Genomic DNA, 27,557 nt, shown 5'->3' on the forward strand with positions numbered 1-27,557 from the left:
ATTGACGTTTATATAAATCTACAGTTATATAATGCACATATAATTCAAAAGGAACAATTTGTGCAGTTTAATGGACATTTTAACAATAGTTTAAGTGAAATATAATTGAAACAAAAAGTATGACCTAGATAAACCACAAATTCTAAATACTTCAATGTACGTATTACAAATATAACGCATGCACAGTGCACTTTTGTAATAATATAATTGAAAATAAATATTTCAATTCCATTATACAATAATTCGTTATAGACAATTTTGTTTATCCTCTTTCTGCCGGAGAGTGTTCCCATCTATACCATAATGTTCTATGACAGAGATTGCACTGCGTAAAATTATAAAAATACTTTATATACTGTTACATGAACTTATAAATCTATTAATACATTTAAATTCCATTTATTTGTCTGCAAAGATTTATATTTTCTTTATTCAATTTTAAGTAGTATACAAAAAATGAAATTCATATTATTATGCAGAACGATTGGAATATCTAAAAAGTATGTTTAAATTAAAAATATGTAAATATAAAGAGATGTATACACAATAAATATGGCTGAATAATAAATCTGGAGTATACATATGGTCAATGAATAAAAATATTCAATACGTTTATGGAAAAGTAGCCTGTGGAAAATAAATTTATTAGATTTCATTTATCGTGTTAAACGAATGAGTAATGAGTGCAAAATGTTAACCATAGAGGGAGTATCAACCATAATGTTGCGCGGTTAAACATTGAAAATTTAAAAAATATAATTTAATTGTAGGTTAATTTACAAAATAAATAAATGTAGTTTGTAATTTAATGTACAAAATAAATAAATAATTTCATAAAATGTAATTTAATGTACAAAGTAAATAAATGTAGTTTGTAATTTAATGTACAAAATAAATAAATAATTTCATAAAATGTAATTTAATTTACGAAATACATAAATAATTTACGAAATACATAATAATTAGCTTTGACGGTCAACAGCTTGTCTTGTTTATCATTTTGTAATGTCATCATTGTTAATACTAATCTATTTTTTCTAAGTATAATATGGAATGTTTTACGATATTATTCTGCGTCTAATGACTAAATTAGTGGAAACTGTTGAATCATAATGACAGATGAATTTTCATGCCATACAATTGATATGACATATACTTATATCTGACACGGATTGGACATTAGAAAATTGTCTCTGACATCGGCGTTTCTATAAAGTAGCAGAGGATCGGATTATTCCTTGCAGTATTTTCTCGGATAAACTTTTGTAAAGTGAGCATTTCAGTGATGTGAACGTTCGTATGATATAGTACTCTTACGAATACTGGGACTCTTCTATCTATATAAAGTATTACATGAAAATATATTTAATTTACGGCGTTATTATAATTAATATAATATTTTATTTCTTTTATATAAAAATTACTCTGCTTTTTAGAAGAGAAATCTTTGAATTTCTTAAGTTACGATCGATATTCATTTCATCTATTCGGAGATCATCGGTGCGCTTTTCATAAATTGTACAACAAATTGTTCTATTGAAAATTCGCATTGCTCTGGATTTGCGTTAATGAGATTCTCCAAATCGTAATCGCTCATTACACTGTGTAATGATTCTTAATAATTAAACTACGCACTAATCTGAATGCATTTATGAGAAATTCGAATGTCCGAATTTAATGTCTTAGTTCAGTTTTATTTTAATGTTCTAATTGTTAACCCTTTAGCTACTGGTATATATTCACAAATGTGTCTGTCTAAACGCCAAACAAAAGAAAGAGAAAAGTTGCACAAATGCTGATACATTAATTTCTTATCTATTGTACATGTGATGATTTATGTACATAAGATGTAAACATAAACATAAACAATCTATGCACTTGTCTCATCGACACAATCACGATAAAATAAATAAAAGTCAATAAACGATCCCCGTTCTCGGCATAATTCATCAAATCGCTTATTGACGACAGCCGTAGTTAAAGGGTTAAATATAAAACTAAAATATCCACGGTATATTGATTTCCGTAACATTTGTCAGGCAAAATCATTTATAATTACATTTTTAAAACCATTTGTAATTACGTATCTCGAATGACGTTCTTCAAAACTGAAATTTACCTGAAGGTTCGCAGTGTACTAGTAACTAAATGAGTGATAAGTGATGTTTCCGTGTCGTGCACGATTAGTGTAATTAATTAATAACAATAAATAACAACAATTTTGTTGATTCATCGTGTTGTCAACACAGCCGTATTGGGAAATGAGAATTATCATTTTTAACCGTTTGTCTTATGATTTCTTTCACAGCTGTACTTGATGAAGCTACTTTATTGTTAATGATTTAGTAGAACAGAAAATACTCTGATCCTTATTCTGTGTCTACGTTCACTCTAAAGGTTAAAAATTGATAATAGATAAGTAATATTTCATTTACATGAAAAATAAATGAATAACATTTGGGTTTGTCGAATTTGGTTGAAAATTTTCATCACTTGCTGACTCGATATTATAGGAGAAAGGGTTAAAACGTAAGATTTGTCCTCAGGAAACGAGACATCTCGTTTCCCAATGTGAATGTGTGTGTTGAGAAACTAGATAGTATATTATATTGTATATTAATTACGAAAATGATTATCGCATTGTTAATACACATACGTTGAAATATTTTTCATATAATTAAAATACCCCGTTTTATAAGAAAGTTTTAGCAAAAATTGTCGGATGCGAATGTATTAATAAATGAACGTTGGTAAAGCATATATAAACATTAACAAATGTTTGTTCGTATATTATAGATTCTAGACAATTAAGCGCAATGTTCCTAGAGACATGGTTAATATTAGAGATTCTGGGTCTGGCGATTCTAGCAGTCGCTGGATTATACATATATTACAAATATTATGTCTTTGAATTCTGGAATAAGAAAGGAGTGTTCACTGTTGAGCCAACATTTCTTGTTGGCAATATGATGCCGATTCTGTCCGGCAAAACGTCACATGGTAAAGTATTAAAATATTACAAATTAATAGTAAATTAATACTTTAATGTTATTGGTACATTGATAATTATAAATTACTAACTACAATTACTAACTATCAATTACTGAGTACTAAATATCTTTTAAGTTTGATTGCATGTACGCAATACCATAAATGCAACTTGCTTCGATAAATAACAACATACGGTGTACATTTCTTAAAATAATAAATTACTTCTTATTATGCTGTTCGAATACTTTCTTACATAATATCTTACATAACACGCATTACAGTATTTTACATTTTTTGTTATTACGAGACAAACTGGAGTCGTAATTAACTTATATACGTATTCAAGCAGACTGGATGATAGAAGGATAATGTATGGACATACACAGCAAACTTCAACTACAAAGTGTAACATTAGATAATTTTCTAGTCATCACTTTTTTGTGACTTTAAACGTACATAAGACTATATATAAAAATAAAATTCGTTTTTATTGGTTGTGTAAATAAGGGCTAATGTTCCTGATTTAAAAATAAATTTAATAATTTATGTCACTAATGAAACGATTATTAACTTTATAGGCGACTTCTTTCGGGATATGTACGAGCAAAATAAAAAACATTCCCTCCTTGGCGTATATATGTTGCACAAACCCCATCTCATGGTGAATGATCTTAATTTAGTCAAGGAGTTGTTAACGAAGAATTTCTCGAGTTTCCACGATCGTGGAGTATTCTTCAACGAAAAGACAGATCCGCTTTCCGGGAATTTGTTTCAAATGCCCGGGAAGAAATGGAGAAACTTGAGGGTGAAACTGACGCCGACTTTCACTTCTGGAAAGATTAAACAAATGTTCCCGACCCTGCAAGAACTCTCAGACAGACTATGCAAATATTTGGATGAAAAGGCCGAATTGAAAGAATCAATCGACGTGAAAGATGTTTTTGAAAGGTAAACGGTTACAGTACATTTCTCGGAAAGAGAAGAATTCATATCGATTTTTAAACAATCCAGGGAGTCTTGCAATTTATCTAATGCTTTTAATTGTTCTAACAAAAATTCTCGACACTTTCAGTATTTCCGTTCATTTACGGAATATTTGATTCGCCATCGGTGATTTCTGTCTTGCTGGATAGAACGAATCATTCGCCGATAGCTCGTTCTCTCGATGAACAGAAATTTGCACAATTTGTTTTAGGTATACGGTGGATATTATCATATCAGTGGCATTTGGAATATCTTGCGACAGTTTCGAAAATCCGAACAATGAATTTCGGTCCTGGGGCAAAAAGATATTCGAGCCGAGGATCGTATGGAACACTCTAATATTTTGGGCGCCGCAGGTGCTCGATTTCTTTTCTTTGCCTTATACCGACCGGGGGGTCACGAAATTTTTCACCACCATGTTTCGGGATACGGTGGAATACCGGGAGGCCAATAATATCGTCAGAAAAGATTTTTTGAACTTGCTGATGCAACTGATGAGAAATGGATACTTGGATCCAGACGAGGACGCAAAGACTGAGACTGAAGCAAGTATGATCGTTTTCTTAGTCGTGAACTGTGAATTATTTTATGTGGGATCAGCTGATAATTATCTAATTAACACTAAGTATCACGGTCGGTCGAACGATTAGTTTTAAAATTCGATTGAAAACTCGGCGTTTTTGAATCAGTTCAGTCGGTTCTTCAATTTTTATTTTTGTTCCGTTTCTGTTTTCTTTATAATATTCATTTTCAAAATCGTTATTCGAATATTTAATACTTTTGAAATATCAATACCCGCGAAATAAGAGAATTGAAATCAGTCGTTTTGGCTGATACGTGGTTCTAGTGTTAACACGTTGAATGCCGTGGAGGTCGATTGTAAACAAGGTGCAATAATAATAATGCAATTCAATCAAATGATTTGCTATCATATTTTTTTCCATTTCGTGTATTTTACTATATGAAATCGTGCAGCATTCAACGTGTTAATTCTGAGATGTACGAAGTTTAATATGATTTAGAAGTTTTGCTATATTATTGTAAGAAAAATTCGTTTCTCCCTTTAGAAATGGACAATAATAAATTAGAGCTCCTACAAGCTGCAGCGCAAGCCTACGTTTTTTACATAGGTGGATTCGAGACATCCTCGACGACAATCACATACTGTATGTATGAGTTAGCAAAACATCAAAATATACAAGATAAACTGCGAAATGAGATTCAAACTGTTATCAAACAACACGGCGGCTTTACGTATAATGCTGTAAACGACATGCCTTATTTGCACAAAGTGGTTTCAGGTTAGTATGCATATCGATGATTACACCAAGAAACTGATTTTTAATTTGTTGCATTGCAATATTAAACTGGTTTGCCAAATGAGTTCGATAGGTTACCAAAAAGAAATATTTTATACCAATCCTCTATCTTGACAAGGAGAATAATTATAAGAAACATCGATTTATCAATTCAGACCTGAGGCACATTGTATTGTATGTACATACACTGTTCTACTGCTTTCAATATATGATAAAATATTCAAACTATGACAGACATCCGTACATCTTATATTTCAATCCATTTCTATCAGAGAAGATATTACCACTTCTTATACGCAGTGTATGTCATTGTGCATTGAATAGCTGTTAAGTAAGCGCGCATAATTTATACGAGAATCAGGTTTGAGGAGATGCACGAGAATATTAGCTAATACCAATGATTAATATGTACATTTTAACAAACCAATTTTTAATGGAATAAAACAATTCCGAAGACAGGGTTAAATTTTCCATAGCACGAAAATTGGAGCAAACATTCATTAACAATGTTTCGATTCACGTTGAGGGCGCTGACTCTGAAGGGATTAATGTCGGGCAAAAATTTGATGAAAATTTGATATTATTATAGAGAAGCAAATATTTTATTTTACTTTTCTCATGTGTTCTAAGTTGCATACCTGTTGCAGAAACTCTGAGGAAATATCCTCCGATTGGCACTCTAAATCGCGTGTGCACGAAAGAACAATGGATCGATGAAGAAGGCGTTACAGTTCCTCTAGGAGTGCCTGTAATAATACCCGTTTTTGGTATTCACCGGGATCCCGATATATATCCAGAACCGGAAAAGTTTGATCCGGAACGCTTCTCCGAGGAGAATATCAAAGCTAGACATTCGTACGCTTATCTGCCATTTGGAGAGGGGCCAAGGATATGTATCGGTAAATATTGTATCATTCTGTATTCAATTTTATCGAATATTAACCCCGGGAAATATAAAGAGAACGATCTTTTAACACACCATTTAAAATTTCAATGTTTCATAAGCATAAAATTTATAAGTATATTATTTCTCTCCGCGGAATATCTGAAAAAAAAAAATTATTTGTCACCGGTTAAATTGTAAAATTAATAATGGAAAACCATTTTAAGTATAGCAAAGATATTTTTTAAAAAAGCTATCGGGAATAAATAGTTGTTTAAATATTTTATAAATGGAACAAATAACGGAAATAACTTTGATGAAGTGATTAATTTTCAATCATTTCGATGGAACATTCACAGAAATTGAAAGAACGTTGTTCATTGAGAAACTGTATATTTTCTAAGAAGAAATTTAACTTGTTTATCTTAAGACACTGTTTTTAAGATTAAAGTGGACTCAATGTTTATTATCTTCTAAATTCAGTAGAATAAACTTAAATGAACAATATATTTTTCTTTGTGTCGTTTTGTTATAGGTTTACGGTTTGGATTGCTGCAAGTAAAAATTGCTGTAATAAATACATTACTCAAACACAGGGTGAAACCTACACCCAATACGCCGGATACCTTGGAATATGAAACTGGTTCTATAGTTCTACTACCAAAAGGTGGTGTGCACCTTAACATTGAGCGGTGTGTATCTTGACATGATTACGAATTTAGCCCTAAATTATTTTTCTGTATATATGTACTCTAATTATTCTACTAATTCAAGTAGAACGATCATGTAAATCGGCCTATGAAATTTGTAAAATAAATTACACAGAAAGTAATGTTGATTATTTGAGTTGTTTAATATGGTACTGTCTGTCGTATATGGCCATTAATAAAGTCTATAGAAATTATAGTTTATATGAAGATTTTGTCTGAGTTGAATTTCTACAAATCTTCAATTCTTGATTGAAACCATGCAGATGAAATATGAAGTACAGTTATCCGTAAAGTGAATGCAATCCTGCATAAAGTAATTATAAAAAATAAAAATGCCGTAGATAATAATCGTGAGTTAATAGTTTCATTATTTCGTAATGAACTCTGAAGAAAACATGTGAAAGTTTAGTAAGGTAACGACCCTCTCTTCGGTCATGTACTACTGTGATTGTGAAATTTTGTAATAAGTGTTGTTTACAGAAATATACGAATATTTTTATCAATTATTAATTTTGTGCATCGACAGAGTTTCTATTTTTTACGTTTAATCGGATATTAAATATGAAAATGTTTCTAAGAAATCTACAATGAAAATTACGTCCTGCTTAATGCCCTTTATCGACATATTTTTACCAATCCAAAGCACCTTCTATTCGTTATTTTATTAGCAATTAAATTGTTCTTCTTTGTGCCGTCATATGTTGACTAAGAAGATTGTAAATAATGTTGAAATTAAAAAACTGTTTTTCAATTAGCTCCTCACTGCCTGTTTCCCATTAAAAAGCTATAATTTGAAATGCTGGTAACGCACGTGTTACCGAATGCAAAGACCAATCAATAATAAGCGTATTAAAAATGAAAACACTTTATCCTTAAATGATTATTTATATCGTACTTCCTAAACACAGTAATTTAAAACCGTGTTTTCAAGGAAAGTTTACCGAAGTTTACCGAAAGCTTACAAGTTTCACCGAATTTGATTAAACTTAAACCAAATCCACCCAATTCGTTATTCCAACCTCCCTATCACCCTTCAACGAATTTGTTTATTCATAATATTCATTTCGCAATTGGCACAAGAAGCTCAATAAAAATTGCCTACTGCAACACGAAACCTAAGTTCAACATTTTAACAATCTCGCGCCGTTCGATCGCACCGTTCCCTCAAAGAAGATAAAAAAATGATGTGACATTCAGAGACATCAAATTCGCAAATTGGTGGTTTCAACAACATTTTATTTCACAGTCTGACATATGGAACACAACGATACTCCTGTACATCCTGACAAAGACCAACAACTAAATTCCACTGGGGTGATCGAGAAAGGGAGAGGTTAGTAGCGGTAACCCTTCAGATCGTAACCATCAGCGGGCAAAGCGTTCGCTAGACTAAGAAGCTCCGAACGATGAAGTCCATTGGGCGCACGAAGGCCAGCAGCTTCCGCGAGATGTCCTTGCTCGGCGAGTAAAGCGCCGCGTTCGTCAAGGCCGAGGGCCCCAAGACCGCCAGCCTTCTGAAGCGCGGCAGCTGAAAGAAGGGATCCAGGTCCGCGAAGATGGCCAGCTGCCTCCAAGTGACCCGGCGCGAGCAGAGGACCAGTTTGAATGGGAGCAGGTATCTGAAGCGAGCCAGGCTGCAGGTGAGAACCAGGCGACAGCAGATCGGATTCTCTAAGCCCGCCAGGCGAAAGGAGAGCAGATTCTCTAAGCGGTCCGGGTCCTAGAAGAGGACCAGCTTCCTTAAGTCCAGGCGCTAGAAGAGGACCCACTTCCTTAAGTCCAGGCGTTAGGAGAGGACCAGCTTCCTTGAGTCCAGCCGAAGCATCGAGCAAGCCAGGGTGTCGCAGAGGGCCAGGCTGAAGCGTGACTGGCGGAGCTGCTTCCACCGGTTGGTGGCTCAGAAGGGCCGAAGCGCCAGCGCCGTCGGCCACGCTGGCAGCCGCAGCTTGAGCGTTGTTTTGAGCTGCCGCGGCCGCGGTTGCAGCCTTCTCCGCTGCGGCTTGCGTACTCTCGTAGTCCAGACGAGCAGCGGACAGTTGCTCGTCGACGGTTTCCGCTCTGGCCTTAGCCTGACCCAGCATGGTGGTCTGCGCGGCCAGCTCGGCTGCTGCCTCAGCAGCCGCTTGCGCCGCACGGTCGGCCGTAGTTTGAGCAGCGTTCAACGCGGCGGTGATCACCTGCAGCTGATGCATCGCCTGCTTAGCGGTGGTCCTCGCCGCATTTGCGGACCGCTCGGCCTGCTGCAGCTGGAGATTCTCGCCGTCCACCGACACGTGGGCGTCACGGGACTGTTGCTCCAGGCCCTGGACGACGATCTGCTTGCCGGCGAGCGCGGCCGCAGCGGTCGCCGCCGATTGCGCCGCGGCCTGCGCCAATGTGTTCTTCGCCGTGTAGGCTGCTTGCCCGGCCGCTGATTGCTGGTTGCTCAGCTGAGTGTGGGCCTGCTCCGCTGCACTTTTCGCGATGTTGGCTAACGGCCCACCCACGCTGAAGCCGGGCTTCAGTGGGCTGCGAGCCGGGCCCAGGCCAGCCGCTGGCAACGCCGGGCCTGGTTCCAAATAACCCGCGGACTCCGCGTATCCTAGTTGTGGCTCCCGTTGAGCGTACTCATACTCGTAACCGCCAAGGTGGGGGTCCAGCACTTGCTTCTTGGTTGGACCACCCTGTACCAGGCACATGTATCCTAATAGTAGCAGGGCTTTCCTCATGTTTTGGGATTTTCTATGGTCCAGTTCCGGGAAAACAGATTCTGCGGACAGAAAGATTTGAGTTAAGTTTGGAAGGCGTTCTATAATCGGCAGCTTTACTGATTGACAATCTGTAGCGTTCGAATATGAAGATGAGCTGATTCGCTAGTAATAATAGAATACTTTCGAACAATATTACGGGGAAACTGATGATTACATTATATAGGGTTACTTGTAATAATTAAGGATTATTGCTGTTACTAGTTACTCGAACAACATCGTTACTATAGGTATAAGAAACGTATTACGCTTATTAGTGAATATTTTGTTTTTAATTCAATCATTTGATTTCTTTAAGAACTCCGAGACATTGGTTTTTTACCGTGGGAACATCGGTATTTTCACACAACAAGTTGTATAAATAATTTCTGGAATTTAATTGCGAAATCATGCTTGCGTGACTTAGCAGTTTATAACTTGAATCATTTCTTATGTAATTTTAATGACACGAAGCTTATTTTCTAATGCTTCTTTCTTGCGTAAGTTTAGAAATGAAATATTTCGTAAATGCTTTGCAATGTTTAAGAAACTATTGGTAAGTTCAAATATAGTTTTATATAATACTGAACGTTAAGTTCACTGATAATATTATTCGTTTCATTTCAAATTCGTAATTTCTATAGAGTGTACGGTGATAAGTAAATAGTGAAGCGTGAGTACATAATTTTTTGTCGGTGTCAAGTTTATTTGAAACATTCAGGGAAATAGTTTTGTTCGTAAAAATCGAAGACCGCGTAAAAACTTGACATCTATAAAGCCTTTATGAGTAATGCAATTTCTCTTTACGATTACTCTTGCAGATTATCGTGACCATATTCATCGAAAACCGTTTCGTTTTATCATCTCGCACGACTATTCGTTACTTGGCGTGCGGTACACTTTAAAAACAGGTTGAGTAACAACAGCCCACGGGCTATGCGGGCTGAGTCATCTAACTCGAGCACTGTAAATCACTCGCGAACCGTTTGCTACATGAGAAAATGTTTGAAGTGAATGTTGCATAAAATCAAAGGGAACATATGTAATAATGATTGATCGTTACGTTAATTTATTTTGTATCGAGATTCGAAAACCACTCTGAATTTATTAAACAGAACAAATTTCAATGGAACAGATATCATTCGTTACGTATATTATACGAGAAACTGTTTAAAATAAATGTTGCTTAAGCTCAAAAGCAACAGCAAAAATTAATTTTTGTTTGTACCGAGATTCACAGATCATTCTAAAATTATCAAATGGAATGTATTTCAATGAAACAAAATTCATTTTTTATTTGTTTCGAGGAGAACCATTATTTGAACACGATCCTGATTTCTTCAATCGACACTTGCAATTTAAGTTTATAGAACGTATGTGACCGTAACATTATGGCGAGGCATTTTCCTTGACCTACTACCACTCAGTCTTGAATTCATAAACTGTGAATCGTAAATGAAATTACTGTTCCGAAAATTCACCTAAACTTCGTAACAACATTTTCAACTGACGTGAGAAACAAATCTACAATAGTCTCCCCTATAACTGTTTGTTGATTTATTTATTAACGCGTTAATTACAGTGGAAATAAAGAATGAATAAGAATGATTTATTTATCTGACAATTTACAGGATGTTGGTTCTCTCAAAGTAACGCGCAACTTTCATTTTATCCATGATACCGGAAACGCAATATCCTAACGAATGTTTCATTCAACAAGGACATAGTTAAATAATTATTAAAATATAGCTATAAAAATGAAAAAATTATGCAAGCAGAGGAAGAAAACGAATCAATATCCAAAAGGCGACTTCAGTGAGATATAACACGTTCACACTGGCATGTACCATCGGTGTGTCAACGTTAATAAGTAAATCATTTATTAAATTGTTTATTAACACTAGAGTTACGTATATTCATTGTACTTTGTTCTATTGCTTTTAAAAAGATCGATATTCGTTCACTTAAACCTTAAAAATGATTGATTTAAAAGTAGATAATTTACCAAATATTTGCCAAATAATGTTTATAATATTCAATGTGTGTCAAAAAACAATAGTCGCAGAATCTTTGGCGCGTTATAGGAGTTCACGTTCTGAGAACTCGCGTTATACGGTAGTCTACTGTTACAGAGATTGAAAAGGTTCCAAAAATAACTGTTTGAAACGGCTGCATATCGATTCCGACAGAAACCGTTATGAAGAACGGAAGTAAGTCATAACTGTCATCGGTTTCGGTTCCGATTCTTCAGAACCGATAGTATATATGTCAAAACAGTTATACAGAGTCGAAACGAAGAACCGAGAAACAACAGTTCTATAATTATCATTCTCTGGTTCTTAACACGTTGAATGCCATGGGGGTCACCGGTGACTCCCGACTAAATCGAATTACTATAGTTCACTTCAATTAAACGACGATTATTTGACATTTCTGTATTATAAACAATGCTTCCGAACGCGGTGATAATGAGCAAGCCCAGCGTGCAATAATAATAACGCGATTCAATCAAATGATTTGATATTATATTCTTCCCATTTTGTGTATTTTGCTCTATAAAATCGTGCGGCGTTCGTGTTAAAACAGTTACGAATAATCAAAATGAACCGAAAGATAACAGTTATAGAACCGTTTCAGAACCGGAACCGATATACCGAATAACAGTTATGACTTTCGGTTCTTCGTAAGTATTTCAAGAATCGAAGCCGATATCGTAACTGTCTTCAATCCCTGCTTCATGCCTAGAAAATTGAACTCGAGAGATATCCTTTGCATAATTTCAATTGACAGCGGTCGTTTCGTGCGACAGAGCCATAAGGAAATTCATTAGTCGTTTCAGAACTATTTAATTCTGTCATATGAGGTATGAAATACGCGGTGTATACGTATACTGCAACGGGTTGCGTAATCGAACGAATTATAATCGAACGGTCAACGTCGAACGGGGTTAATTCAGTTATATACCCCGGGGATTGCATATCTATTTACGAAATTCCGGATTGACGTAAAATATTCATGACGCACGTAGTACCACCTTTCCGGCGCAACTCTGTCGCAATTACCGCCGCGCCGCCGCCGTTGCTGCCGGCGCGCCGGTTCAAAACCAAAAGTCTAGTTCCGTCGCGCTCTGAAAAGCAGCGGCGAGCGCATAATTAAGCGGCCGCGGGCAGATCTTATCTGCAACTACGTATGATTCTACGCACGTGTTAAAAGAAGGTAACGTTTCTTCAATCAGAAACACTTTGTCCCCCCCCCAAGCCGGACTTTTTTTCGAGGCACCCTTTCGAATCTGATACATTGTGGCAAAAACTGCGCGAATACGGTATGTTATGTCCTTGCGGAAACGCGGAGCACTTATGTCGAAAGTGTAGATCGAGAATTATCGACAGCCTTTTTCAGAATAAAATTCTAATTATCCCCTGTTAACACTAAAACTAATGTACCCGTCGAAACCACCGGTTTTAGTACCCCTGTTTTGCAATTATCGCGTTATTGATTTCGAATGTAAGTAGTTTCAGTTATACACTATGACGATTGTCTGTGGAAATCGAAGAAGTATTGTTGCAATCTTTATGAGGATTACGTATCAATCGTATTAAATGTTTAATTGTTCTAGTGTTGATCGAGAATATTCTTTCCAGTGGTTTTACTTCTATTTAGTGATGCTTTGTTAGTTTGTTTTGGAAATTTTGCTGTTGGAAACTTGGCGTAGTCCAAATCTCGATGGCACTTTTTTTATATTGTTTAGATTGAAGCTTTCGTATGAATCGTAGTTCTAGTGTTGACACATTCGCGACAAATTTTTCGATTTTCTAGTACTTATTGCTGGCGAAAATCGAGACAATCTTGAGTTAATTGCTACAAATTTGTGACGTTACAACGGAGTCAAAAATTAAAAGTTTGTTTTAGAATATTAGTTTGATGATGATCTGTTGTTTGAAGTGAAGAACTCGGTTAAAGCAGTCGCCAATGGAAAAGACCGGAAAAATAAAGTATGTTGAAAGATATTATATCTTAAAACACGTGAATTCACGTTAGCGGTCGCTAAAGTAATTAACTATTGAATAATATTCAATTAAATATATTTAATAAATATCGTAAGTAATAAATTGCTATACAATTACATTAAATATTAAATATTAAGCTTTCAGTTCATAAAATGGTGACTTGTTTTTACTTGTTGTCAGCATGACAACATTCAACGAGAAAATAAAAACACACGTCAAATTCTCTCGCAACACTTTGCATCGAGTATATTAATTATCCTTCAACATAATCGTATTAACCAGTTAACTGCGATGAACGAGTATACACATCATTCTAAAATTTAATCTGATACTAAGTCTTCCAACGATGAATTATTTATTTTTTCAGATAAACATTTAATTCTTTTACTTTGGTTTTTCTATTAATTCATTAAAATATACCCTAGACATATTCGTTCTTTGACGAGTACACACATTTGTTGATTCTATTGCACGCAAGACGAGAGATTTTTCGAACTAAATTCCACAGTTAAATGCCGGAGAATTCTACTGTTAATCATTGAAAGCAAGCGAAAGGGGTATGTGGTCCAGTATTACAGATATAGATGCCATAAGGAAATGCCAGCACTAAAACCGTAGAATTGTGAAACCGAGTGGAAGCACGCTGCCGTAAAAATAAATGCGCCAAAGAGAGGTTTCTCTACTAGTGTAATCGATTATCGCATATCTTAGTTACGATTGGAGGAGTGATGAATGTAAATACATTGGCTTCATCTTTCATTCATGCCCATGAGAAACTATTCTATCGAGACTCGAAAAAGAAAAATGGTGAAAATATGTCAAGGAATTGACTTTCTCGGTAAATGTTTCGAACGTGAGTAATACTGCACGGTGCGTATTTATTGCCACCAGATTAATATCTACGTTTTAATATAATTCACTCTATATAATTCAACGTTCCTTTATTAGTTATTCAAAAAGAAATGAATTGATGCTTTTAATCTTCCGTGGCATAATAATGAAAATAAATGAATAGATTGAGAATGTTTATGGGAATTTATATTGCTACAACTGAATCGCAAGGAAAATTATTTATAAAATGTCAAACAAAATAAATTTTAATGAATCTTTCGTTTATTGTATGATGTGTTGATTTTAGATTTTAAGAAAACTTCCTCTGAAACTTTGTATTAAACTTTGTATTTATTATGAATTAATTTATAAATTAATTATTATTGTTTGAAAAAAAGAAAATTGATATAATAACTAATTTTATAGTAACTTGAATGTATTGAAGAAAGTAATTTGCTATAAATCGTTTTTGATCTAACGAAACTTTGGAAAAAAAGCGGAAATTAATTTCTGTATTGTTCTCGATTCCGTCAATTAATCTCTTTAATTGTTTTCTTTTACGGTGAGCACGTTGATGTAATGTAACATTGAACAGAAACTTAGAAGGTCCGTAGTGTTCTGAAAGTTGACCTTTCATGTTCGCCAAGTAAATTCCACAGCTGCAGAAGTCAGTGAAAGTATATTGTGTACTTCACACGAATTTTTGCAATTTGTACCTTTCAAGTTAGATACAAATCACGCATGCTTCGAATAGAAATTCCGCTTAGCTAATCTGATATTCCTCGACAATAACGAAGCACAAAACGAAGGTAACCCACGAGAAGAATATTCAACGTGTAATAAAATTATTCTTTAAAAAATACGATAAGCGTTATCATTATGTGAATTAATTTCTAACTGCAACTATTGCACAGTGTAAAATAAAAATATAGGGTTTGTAAATAAGTAGAAAGTTTTTGCTTTTTCATTTACGGTTGAACTGCTCATTAGAAATCATTATTTTATCTATAATCTAATACATTACACAATAACGTAAAAACTTTTGACATACAGACGTGTGTGCACAATTTCTATTTCTCTACGAAAATAAGATCATTTAAAATATTTTCTATGGTTCACTGTTGTTTTATATATTTATATATAAATATTATTCACATGCTGATACTAAACATTTTAATATTTATAAATTCACAAACCGACTGGAAATTATCAACGATAACTGAATCAAATTAATCAAATCCATATTGTTTATTCGAAATTCATTGAAACATTCATTCTCATTACACAAATTTATTCGTTGTTCGTTATTTATTAAAATTCTGAAAAAATAATCATGACAATGCAATCACGTCATCGAAGTTTGATGTTATCTTAATTTATTCTGTTATTAACACACTGGATGCTACTGAGATCACCCCAATCAAATCAAATTACAGTAATTCACTCAATTAAATGAAGACTATTTGAAAATATTCCTACATTACAAATATCACAATTTGAACAGGTGAATTTCAGCAAGATAAAGTGCAATAATACCAACAGAACACCATTAAACAATTTGATATTATATTTTTTGTATTTTGTGTATTTTATTTCGTACAATTGTCTAGCATTCAGCGTGTTAATTTCAATCTGATAAATTTAATAATGAAATCGACTTCTTATTGATCTAGACATATTGCAAATGTTTCAAACAGGATTTGAATTTAAAAGTTAAACTTATTTATTCTACGTAGGTTGCTGCAAAAGTTTCGAGAATTGTTATTCAGTTGTTTGTTATTTTTGTAAAGATTCAGATTTTGAAGTTTAGAAAGTGCAGACACAAAGCAATGGAAAATATTTTAATACCGAAGGAAAATATTTTGAAAAACAGTGAAACCGTTGGTTCAAACTTATTTCTGACTTTTCTCGTTCTTCCCTGAAATTGTTGTAGCAATTCACGTAGAAAATGTTAGAAAATGTTAGAAAATGTTAGAAAATGTGAATGTAAATAATAATCGTTGATTAGTAATTAATATTTAATTTAAATAAAGAATGTTTGGTACTCACTGAATATAATTGCTGAACCGATCGAGCGGTTGAAGTATCGGTGCTGTCTTTGCTCAAGGAAACAACTAAGAACTGATACCAGTTACTTGATCATTGGAGTTCTTATAGCTCTTGTAGTGTAAGCTGATGGTAGTTGCGGAAGGGGTTGAGGGCAGTGCAAACAACGATTACACTGCTCTGTGTCCTTTTAACGTACACTTGTAAAGATTTCTTTGTTTGCATTTTGTTTTGTCTCATTCGAACAGTTATATAATATAATTAAACATAATATTATTTAATTAAACATACATTAACTACCTAATGAGCGTATAATAATTTAAAACACAGGTTTAAAGTTTCGCATAGATTTGCAATCATCGTTACTTTCGAACAGACATTTTAAATATAAAATTTTAGAACTATGTATAGACGAGTATAAACAAATCGATTAAAAAAAGCTAAATGCCTCCTTTAACATTTTTGTTTTATTTTGAAGTCAAGGTGAAGAGTATATGGACAAAGTACTTATTATTTGCTATGATTCATTTACTGTATGTTGTAGTATAAAATTTATATTTTTTATAGTATACGAGTTGGTTTTTTAATCATTGAATTTTTTATCAATTCAATGATTCATCAGTCAAATGTATAAATTATATTTTATAAATATATAATTTTATATGTATATATAAGTATATTTATTGCGAAATAATTTAAATTTTCGAATACATACATGCATCTTAATGCACAAAGTTCGATGCAATCGTGCTTCATTTTGTTTTTCTTGCCGATGTACCTACATTCTCGCACCACATTAATCATACGTGATATTATACCTTGATATATGATGATTTATATGAACTATAGCCCCGCATTCACCTGAGTCAATCGCTTGCAGCATGCGTCTCTTTTATATTCTTTATCTCGGTAAGTTTCTCAAAATATATTCATCAGCATTCCTCTCCATAACCAAAATAAGAACAAATTTGTTCCAGTAATGCTGACGATTGAATATATCGACTGCGGAAGGTATCACAAGATTCCAGTTAATATAGTGAGTGTAATATTATTCTTCGATTATTCATCTCCACGTCCAGTATTTTCACATATTTTTCAACCTACAAATGTATAATATGTACAAAACGTTTTATAACCTCTAACGTTCTTCACGCTGTTCTTCATTTTGTTGGAAATAAAATATTTCAACCGAGCAGCGAATTTTAGGGAAATAAAATGTTTTCGTTTTAATCGTTTGAATTATAAGGCGAAATACTTTTATATTGTATTTTATATGCACTGAAAATATGTATTGATAAAAAGAATTAACAAGAATTAACAAGAATTTACAAGAAACCAGAATATTCGCAGAATGTGTATATTTTTAAATTAAACACGACGATTCGCGTGTAACGGGAATTATTATTGTTTAGGTTGCCTGTAAAATGTTAAAAATTAAATACTATTTGAAAAACTTGTGGCGGACTAATGAGATATTTTATTTTCAATGTTGCTTGCACGATTTAAAATAAAGTACACCACGTTTATATATATCGTAGGAAATAATTTATAGCATTATAAATAATATAGTAAATAATTTATAGTACTATAAACTAATATTATAATTATAGTATATAATTTAACATAATATAATTTTTATAATACTATATTATATACTTTAAGTAAATCATTGTATTCTAAATTATTAGACTATAGTATTTTGTAATTATACTATAAAATACTTTATATTATAGATAAATTCTATTTCGTTTTTTATTTCGGTAGAATCAGAGAGAGGTACATTATGTAGACGGAGATAATACCGGTCATGCTTGTCGCGGAAGTGCTGGGAACACTGTTGAGAAGAAAAACGTGGAGCAAAAGACCAGCAGCCTCGCGCAGAAAGCTGCTCAAGAAGCAAAAGCCGCCTCGGATGCTCAAAACATTGCCGGCCAGCAAGCAGCACGTCAAGTACATATTTATTTCCATTTCATACGAAGCATTAAATTGTTAAAAATAAGTGATTTTATATTTATTCAAAAAAATTAATTGTATGTATTTATTAAAAAGAGTTTATTTAATTAATGTATTTATACTTTTGTTATATTCACTCGTTCTCTCGGATTGTAGCTTTTCACTGATATACAATATAATGATAAATAATATTACAAAAACAGCACAGTTTACGTTAGTAAAAAATTATATTATCACAGAATAAATTAATATAGCCCACTTTTAATTCAGTCTCATCTAAATCATTGTTAATTAAATGTAAAGAAGCTTTGATTCAATTTTATTTCATTTTTTATCTAATTATTATCATGTGCTGTATCATCATTTTGATTAGAAATTATCCATTTAAGTATTATCTAATGATTCCACGATGAAATCGAATGCTTTATGGTGTACAAATATTTCTTTATCTATTTCCCTTTTTCTTCGGTCGTAAAGGTAACAAAGAGACAGTAGTTAATGACAGTGAAGGAGAAATAATTATTACTCCCGAGCAACTCGTTAAACCTCCCTCGCACGGTGTCAGAGAACGAATACCGTATCTTCTACACCTGTCGTATCTGTTTGCAGTTACTAATTATTCGATACATTAACGAACAGGAGTGAAAGGAAGATGAATTCGTTATCTCGGTAACTAGAGAACATATTAACGTCGTCAGTTATCGCTGTAATTTATTGTATGTTTTATCCGGTACATCTGTATTATATATTTGCAATCAATCATTTAAGGTAGCAATTAGAATTGAAATGCACCGACCACGATCGGAAACACACAAATCACATTTCTGCACTCGAATGAAATGTTATAACAATCTGGTGCAAAGCTACACGTCACGCAACCGAAAATAACAATCAGCGAATCCATAGAGTGTTTACTTCGTGTTTTTTTTTTTATTTTGAATATTTCGTGTTTCTGAGACACACGAATTATTAAACCCGAGTTAACGCCGATGGAAAATTTATAATCACGAACGGATCTAACGGATTCGATCTATCTAGGAGACTCAGTTTCCCACAGATTGATCTGTTGCGCATATTCTATGCATTGTTTAGTATTACGAAAACACATTAGATGCACTGGTGTTATGCAACAAATCGTTACAGTATAATTCCCACGGTTCAATCAATTAATGATTTTGATTATTCAAACATAAACAGGTTAAGCAAGAGTAGGAAAATATTAATCTTACTTTTGACTTGACGAGTCCTTTAATTCGTGAAAGAAAAGTTCGAAAATGATATCCTCCGAAAGCATGATCATAGAAACATAAAAACATAATCAATATTGCTATTAACATTGAATATTAACAGTATTAGTAGAATACTGTTTTATTATTATTCTCAATAACTGCAGTTAGCAATCTGACGAACGAACACAAATATTTCAGATCATTCGACCGTTCTTGTTAAGAAACGAATATTTTAAGCACGCAATATAAACATAAAATACTTTATTTTTTAATAAACCAAGAACACGTTCACTCTAGAAACGTGTTAAGTCCAAACTGAATATTATTTTTCTATTATTAATTGCGATGCTTCCAAGTAAACCTGGACATAGAATAACTACATAATTTTTCTCTTTTTCTGAATTATTAACAATAAAACAACTGGTAAGCGCGATTGGGAAAGAAATCATACAGCAAAGGATTAACCGCGTTACGCGAGAGTTCGCCGTTTGAATTTCCAATGTACCACGCGCATAATTATCCCAATCGATTCATTAACTAAATTCTTCAGGTAAAAACGCAGCTCGCCGAAAAAGCGGTGCAGGCCGCAAAGGCGGCGGAAGAGATGCTCTCGCGGAAGAAGGTGATAGTGGCGGAACTGCAGGAGGAAGTGAAGGAGGCACAGTCGGTAGTGCAGGAGGAGTCCTCGTCGTTGGAACGGGAGCAAACGAACGTGAACGCGGCCGTGCAGGCTGCGCGACAGTCCCAGGACCAGGTAATAAAACCCGATAACCAATAAAATTTAATAACCGATGAAGAATTTCTGAAATCCCCGGCTCGGCCGGCGATTTTCCACGACAACGGCCGGCCGGATCATTATCAATTGCGCATTGAGAAAGTTCCGGTGTGAATCATTATATTATTGGCGCGCGCAATACGTGACCTTACGGTTTCCGCGAAACAATTCCTTCGCATTATTTAACCGAGCCGGTTACAGTGGTTTTCTTTCTTCCATCGGGGCTGCGGTGCAGCTAAAGACACTGACACACGCGGTGCAAACGGCCAAAGCGAACGCGGCGAACGCCCAGGCGGCGGCCAGCGGCGCTCAAAAAACCTTGCAGGAGAAAGAGGAATTGGTGGACGCGGCAAAGAGGCGGGTCGAAGAATTGTCGAATCAGTTGAAAGTCGCCAGACAAGAACTCGTTAATACGAACCGCGCGGCTGCCAAAGCGAACGCGGCGGCGACCGAGGCGAAAGCCAACGCCAGCAGGAACAAAAGACGGTTACAGAACATTAGGAGGATGAGAGTGAGGAAACGGTAATCATTGAATCTAGCCGGTCGCTGTTTCGGGGGAGCAGCGGGGCGAATGTTAGCCCTTTGCACTCGGGGTGACTGTCATTCGCTACTTGATTCGATACGAAAGTATGAAGTTGAATATTTGATATTTCAAATTAAACTTTGCATTGCTGCGCGGAATATTTCAATGAAACACCATTGTTGCTTGATTTATCTATGAAGTATCGTTAAATTAGTTTCAAACAATATCGCCTGTATCTCGTCGAAGTATGTTGAATATTTCCATTGAGAAACTTTCGAGTGCAAAGGGTTAAAACGTTCGTGACGGTCGAATTTGAAATACCCTTGGAGGACTATACCTTTCTTGCAACTGTTTCACGTGATTTGTTGTTTATATAATGTTTATACGTTCATAATATAGCAAATCAACCAAACAAAGCATTTTACACGAATCTCGTGTATGTATATTTTGATATAGCCAAAGCGGAAGTGGTATACCATATGCTAAATATATGGTAATCCTTTGAAGTCAAATGTCACCATAATGGCGACTTCGAGCTTTGATGATGGAAATCAATATTTTAATTATTCAACTAATGAGAGACTAACATGTGGTTTCTGCAACCAATATATACAACCACTTTGAGTGTTTATTTTACCACCTAAATAAGTATTTTAAATAATAGTATAATTACCAAATATTTTTATTTTCGAATTACACGAATTTCACCAACATCTAAGGATGTTACAAACTTCCTCAATGTTACTCGAAAGTAATGTAAGAAAGTTATTCAAAGACAACATTCCTTGTTGAAACAAATCACCAACTAATGAAATTTATTTCCTCGTCATCAATGGAAATCGTCGCAAATATTTGCCAGATGATGCTTATAAAATTGGACTCGTTCCGTAAACATAGCGTTAATTTAGTCTCCATAGTCTGGACCCGGACATGCGACGCAATTTGTCGCACTCTAACAGTCATAGACCTGTGCTTTCTCTCTTGAATATGCTAGACGAGTCTATAAGGAGACAAACGTGAGAGAGAGCCCGGACAAATGTAAATGATAAAACGAGACGTTACAAATGACGTCGTACACCGTGCGGCCATTCGCGGACAGTGATCGTAAAAATTCTTCGTAGACCATAACATAGTCGACTTTAATCTGCAACTATTTTATACCAGAAAAATTCAATTAAAAGCTTTTTTTACACCTACACGTTTGACGTCACATCTTAAGCACCAATTTCCGAACTGAAGGGATTAAATTACGAACATTTTTGTGCATTCGTTGGAAAGGCTACCGACGGGAGTTTAAATAAAATAAGAAGCATTAACGAGCCAATAACTTTTTATCTAGCTCTCTTTAAAAACTTCGATCGAAAGACATTATAGTTAACTAAAGTTATTATCTTTATTATAATTGTTTATCGATATATCATACAATGCATTAAATTCATTACCTAATTCCTTTACCAATTAGTCTCTCGAAACTTGTATGAATTCGAATGAAGATCCACATTCTACTGATAAAGATGATTCATAAAGCAAGAAACAAAGTGGTGAACACTGTTTTCTATGATTACAAGATAAGAGTTGGAATAATATTGTATTTCCCAGTGGGTGTTTCCATTTCACTTTCAAAACTATGAGATTATTCTGTCCACAGCTCGGACGGTTCCCATAGGATTATGCACAACATCCATATTTATGTTTTCTTCATTCTCGTGCCCTGTCAGTCGCTCCCGGTACTTTTACTCTTGCACCGATTTCACACAACCGATTATCGGACTATTACGAGGAAAACATGAAAATTACGGCGACAAGGCGGAGCAGAGAAACCGATCGTAAAATGAAAACGTTTTTGAACGTCGCGTGACACAGAAGCCACTTGAACGTGAAGCTGACGTTGGCGTTGATCTACTTACGCACAGTGTTTTCCGAGTGGCTCTGATCGATTTTTATGAAACTTACGTGTGATTTGTGTGGCTCAAGATAATAGCCTATCTCTTATTTCCGAATTCTCGAGAAATAAAAGATTCATTGAAATGTTCTTGGATTACTGGAGTATTAATATTAGGCTTACTAATAATTAATGTTACTGACAACATTATAATATTAGTATAATTACACAGTCAATATACAATTATAAACATTAATACTATTAATAACATTGCAATATCAATATTTAATTGGTCCAAGAATATTTGACAAAAGTTTGATTTTCTAAAGAACTCAGGAATAGTTGAATCGCTATTATTCTGAGCCACAATATAATAATAATTTTAATTATATGAACTTCACCAAGATCTGAGAATATGACAAGTAATATTCTCAATGTTACTCGAAAGTAATGTAAGAATGTTGCTTAGACATAGCATTTCTTGTTGAAATAAATTACCAACTAATAAAATTCATCTATTCCTTTGTTTATCGTTGCCATTTTAAAATCCTTTTTTTCTACTTACAGGTGCGTGCAGGATGAAAAATGAATATAGGTAAATAACTTCAGAAAAAGGCTTACGGAAATATAAATATTGTATACTATACTTACATTAATTAGATATAAATAAATTTACACTGAAACCTCAAAACTGTGCAATAAGTAGTAACCGAATAATTGTCACAATTAAAAGATCGACGATGCTAAAGTAGCTAAATATATTAATCTGCAGAAACTACGAATTTTCTCTTACAACATTTGACTTTATACTGCGAAATTAAAACAAAACGACAAAATAACAATGCGATTCTTATTTGTATAGACACTCCTCGTTTTAAAAATGATCTCAACCCTTTGTAGTCAAAAAGTGACTCACAATCATCACTTGCTTTAATACAGCAAAGTTATAAAATTTAATATTTAATATTAAATTTTGTGTAATCCATCTATATGCAAACTATTGAAGTAAAATAGCTTCGTTCTTTAACACTTTCTACCGAGAGCTTAAAAATAGACTTCTCAATAACTGTACTATATAAAAAATACGTTTTCATTTCCTTGTACATAATGATCTTAAGAAAAATCATTGTATTATGTTAAACGAGATAATTTACCGATTTACAATTATAATTACTATTGCTGTTGAAAACTTTCTTCAAAAACTCTTAGCCGTTGAACTTTAAAGAATCACTAAATAATCGCTGGTAGTTAAAGTGTTGATTTATGTGTAGTTTCTTGTTCAGTTAGTTTAAAAAATGGTCGTCTATATCTCCTAATGAAATGTTGAATATTTTTGATGAAAAACTTTCGAGTGCAAAGGGTTAAGTTTGTAAATTATATGTCTGTAAATCTAATTCTACAGGTTTTCAGGAGCTTTTCCTGTTCAACTTTTTCAACTTTACCAGTCCCGGAAAACGTTATTACGTCAATGATCTTTTATCATTAATACGTTTTAGTCACGTTCGCTGACATTTACATTGAAATCGTGACTTACCTCTACGAACGTGTCGTCACGCTTCAACAAATCAGAACCTTTCTAGAGCAAAGCCCAATGACGCACTTGCACAGTGAGTATACGAAAGTCATGCACTGTCCGCGTTTTGACCTATCGAGTTAAACTTTATTCAAAATACGCGCTACCTGTCAAAACTTTATAATCAAGTCTCACGGTTGGCGAAGAAGAAATATATTAATTCATATATTTAATGAAATAAATACGGCAAAATTGAACCGAAACAGTTCACACACTTGCTGGTTCTACAAATTTTACCGAAATCTTATGTGGTTTCTTTACTTTTATTTTAACTGAATTTGAATATCATAGATGAGAAATAAATATGCTTAACATGTTGAAATTTGAACATGTAACTCTAATCTTTGATAAATATTTATTAATATTAATTTTCAATAAGTAAATTGAGAGAATCAATTTTCTTTCAAGTAAGTTGAAAAATATATAATAATATATAATATATAATATATAATATCATATAATAATTTTTCTATACACATACAAATGAACATGGACAATATTTACAGATTTTACGAGGACACATATAAATTTTCGTCGTTTTGTATTGTAAAGTATGCCAATCATGTTGCAAGTTAAAATCACGCGTTGTTTCGTTCATAGATATTCATTTGCTCATTAAATATGAGTCAAACGCTGTGTTCTCCATTTTCTGCCTCTCACTCGTTCCCATTTTTTAAAGCATCGCTGTTCGCAAAACATAAAAGCAAATTATTTGCGTGAAACGCAATTTTTCATAACCAGTCGGCAAAACATCGACATATATAGCTGTTAATTTTTTCGCAAATACGTTACTTCGTTCGATTGATCTGGGTAATATACACGGTGTTCCACAATTTACCATTAAATATAACTGATTGACCAGTTCCTCCATCAATTAAACAACTTCATTTCCTTTCGAAATAACAAATATTTCAAACATTTTTTAATCCCTTTTTAACCCACATTTTCAATTTGTCTTATACCCAGGAACAAAAGAGCTCGTTTCATTGGGAAATCGCTTTGTTTAAATTATAACTATTAATGCCACACGCTATTACACTTTCAAACCGTTTCTCAAAATATTTCTACGCATAGAAAAATCTTGTGAAAGTGCAGCATATTAAAATGTTCCTCAAAATGGTACAATTAACGCCGTAATTAGACGCGATTTCACCAAGGAAGTCCAATTAGTTTCTGAAATGTACGTTTTATTAGAGGAAAAAAGAGGAACGTCGAAATTTTATTTTTACCCGTACCGCCTTCAGCCGACATTGTTATAAGCATTTTGAACCCACGCTGTCAAACCAGCGTCACTGTCTCGTTCCCTTTCGCTGTCTGTCTCCCTCATCGGTCGAGATTTAAAGCCCACTGTTATCTTAATTACCATCACGCCCCTCCTACAGAAAGTGCACACCGCGGGTGTACACTTTTTGCAATTTGTGAGAGATTATTTCACATGCGACAAATATCGGTCAATAATTCTGGTTCACCCTTTGGGTGTTCAAAACTGAAGATTACAGAAACTTTCAATGAAATGATATTAACTATTTAATATCATAATATTAACTGTATGTTAATAATATTAACTGTTTCATAATAATAATAATATTAATATTAACTATTTTTTATCTTTATAAATTTATTTTGTTCCCCCTTTTCATAAAAAGGTCACGATAATCAAGATTATTCCAATTTTATTATTCATGAACAGATAGTACATGGATATTTTAACGTCAGTCGCCGAAATTCCTTTTTTAACCATCTATACTTTCATATCAGTCTTTTACAACTTTACTTCTACGAAAAGTGCATAAATAGTCAGAGAATAGTGCGATTCTAATTTTCATATATTGTCCAGGGAAATTTGAATATTCAAATATTCATCGTTTTTCATCGAAGTTTCATTTCATGGAAATTAGTTTGGAACAAGTCAAAATGATGAAATGAATATTCAGTGTTTCATGAGTAATCGATTGAAGTCATTACTAAGGAATGCATCATATTCTTAAGTAGAGTATTGAGCACTGGACGAAGGAAAAGAAATACAACGAACTTTAAATGGTTGAAAGAGGACGAAAAGAATTCACAATAGTGGTACATAATTGTTTTTAATAAAATATATTATGTAAATTATGTACATGCGTATAAATAATTTAGTGGTGCAATAAATACGTATCTACTTCTCTGATTCCTCTACGCTAACTTCAGACAAAGTTTCGCCAAATAGTGGGTCATATGCATAAAAAGAAGTGTTAGTTTTTACTAGGGATTTTGCAAGTGAATGATTTTATATGCATAAAGAGTGAAGTATTTACTAGAAACAATATTTACTGAATTTTCCGATAAATTAAAATTAAAATTCATATGTATAACACTTGGTATTAACTAAAAATATCAAGTAAATGCTATTGTAATTTCAAGTATGCCTAATACTAGTAAAAGATAATACTAGTCTAATACTGCTAAAATGCTAGTATAATTAATTATACATAAGAAATTCAGCATTTGTTTTTACTTCTACTTAATACTTATAAATATTCACCTTCTTTACACATACGACCCAATATGTTGGTAATCGAATTCTAAAAGACAATGTTTATGTTAAACATATCTTGTATTCTAATATAAACCGTCATCAAACGCATTTCTTAAATATATTTTCTGAGGAATATGAATATACTAATACATCTACGTAGAACAACCCTAATTACGTTAGCTCCTGTCTTAAATATTTCAAACGTAGTTTTCTGAAAATTTACAGGCTTCCAGAAATTCAAATGTCAACAGTTCGTAGTAATTCATTCCATCTACCTTTAATCACATTAAATTTTTTGGAAATTTCTAATCCATAATTCCATGCATCTATGTTATATCGTACTTTTAGTTCGGTGAACGTATTAAATTTGAATCCTGCTTCTTACAAAATAGTTCACGGAATTGAAAATGACTAGCCGTTTCCTATAGATTTACATATAACCGTGGGCGACAGTGAAATTCACTGTAACAGCAAAATTGCAGCAACGAACGACGTTCTGCATGGGAAACATTTTCAAACAGGGTCTAAAAAACGCCGACCCTCGACGTGTCTCGTCATTCACCAGCGCAGATAAGTATCAGAGCGCTATCAATGCCGTTGTGTCTCTTCA

General features: G+C 33.8%; 3 protein-coding genes across 4 annotated transcripts; 2 read left to right on the forward strand and 1 right to left on the reverse strand.

Annotated features, from left to right (window-relative positions):
• Positions 1-1,174: 1,174 nt before the first annotated feature.
• Positions 1,175-7,018, forward strand: LOC116427972 (cytochrome P450 6a2). 2 transcript variants are annotated; one of them, XM_076368122.1, is made up of 7 exons: positions 1,175-1,270; positions 2,797-3,000; positions 3,570-3,939; positions 4,187-4,524; positions 5,043-5,276; positions 5,942-6,193; positions 6,713-7,018. In XM_076368122.1, the coding sequence occupies exons 2-7, from the start codon at positions 2,817-2,819 to the stop codon at positions 6,880-6,882; spliced, it is 1,548 nt and encodes a 515-aa protein (XP_076224237.1). In that variant the 5' UTR covers positions 1,175-1,270; positions 2,797-2,816; the 3' UTR covers positions 6,883-7,018. The 2 variants fall into 2 exon arrangements, with proteins under 2 accessions (XP_076224237.1, XP_031834821.2); XM_031978961.2 differs by having other exon boundaries at positions 1,190-1,346.
• A 1,084-nt stretch (positions 7,019-8,102) lies between these two features.
• Positions 8,103-16,618, reverse strand: LOC116427973 (uncharacterized). Its single transcript, XM_031978962.2, has 2 exons — positions 16,501-16,618; positions 8,103-9,636 (listed from the first exon to the last, which is right to left on the reverse strand). The coding sequence occupies exon 2, from the start codon at positions 9,593-9,595 to the stop codon at positions 8,222-8,224; it is 1,374 nt and encodes a 457-aa protein (XP_031834822.1). The 5' UTR covers positions 9,596-9,636; positions 16,501-16,618; the 3' UTR covers positions 8,103-8,221.
• Positions 12,341-23,543, forward strand: LOC116427975 (uncharacterized). Its single transcript, XM_031978963.2, has 7 exons — positions 12,341-12,829; positions 17,347-17,406; positions 17,475-17,533; positions 18,262-18,447; positions 20,230-20,433; positions 20,690-20,976; positions 23,427-23,543. Exons 2-7 carry the CDS (start codon positions 17,379-17,381, stop codon positions 23,446-23,448), a joined length of 786 nt encoding a protein of 261 aa, XP_031834823.1. The 5' UTR covers positions 12,341-12,829; positions 17,347-17,378; the 3' UTR covers positions 23,449-23,543.
• The last annotated feature ends 4,014 nt before the right edge of the window (positions 23,544-27,557 follow it).

The sequence above is a fragment of the Nomia melanderi genome, chromosome 6 (assembly GCF_051020985.1).
Source record: "Nomia melanderi isolate GNS246 chromosome 6, iyNomMela1, whole genome shotgun sequence".
Classification (NCBI taxonomy): domain Eukaryota; kingdom Metazoa; phylum Arthropoda; class Insecta; order Hymenoptera; family Halictidae; genus Nomia; species Nomia melanderi.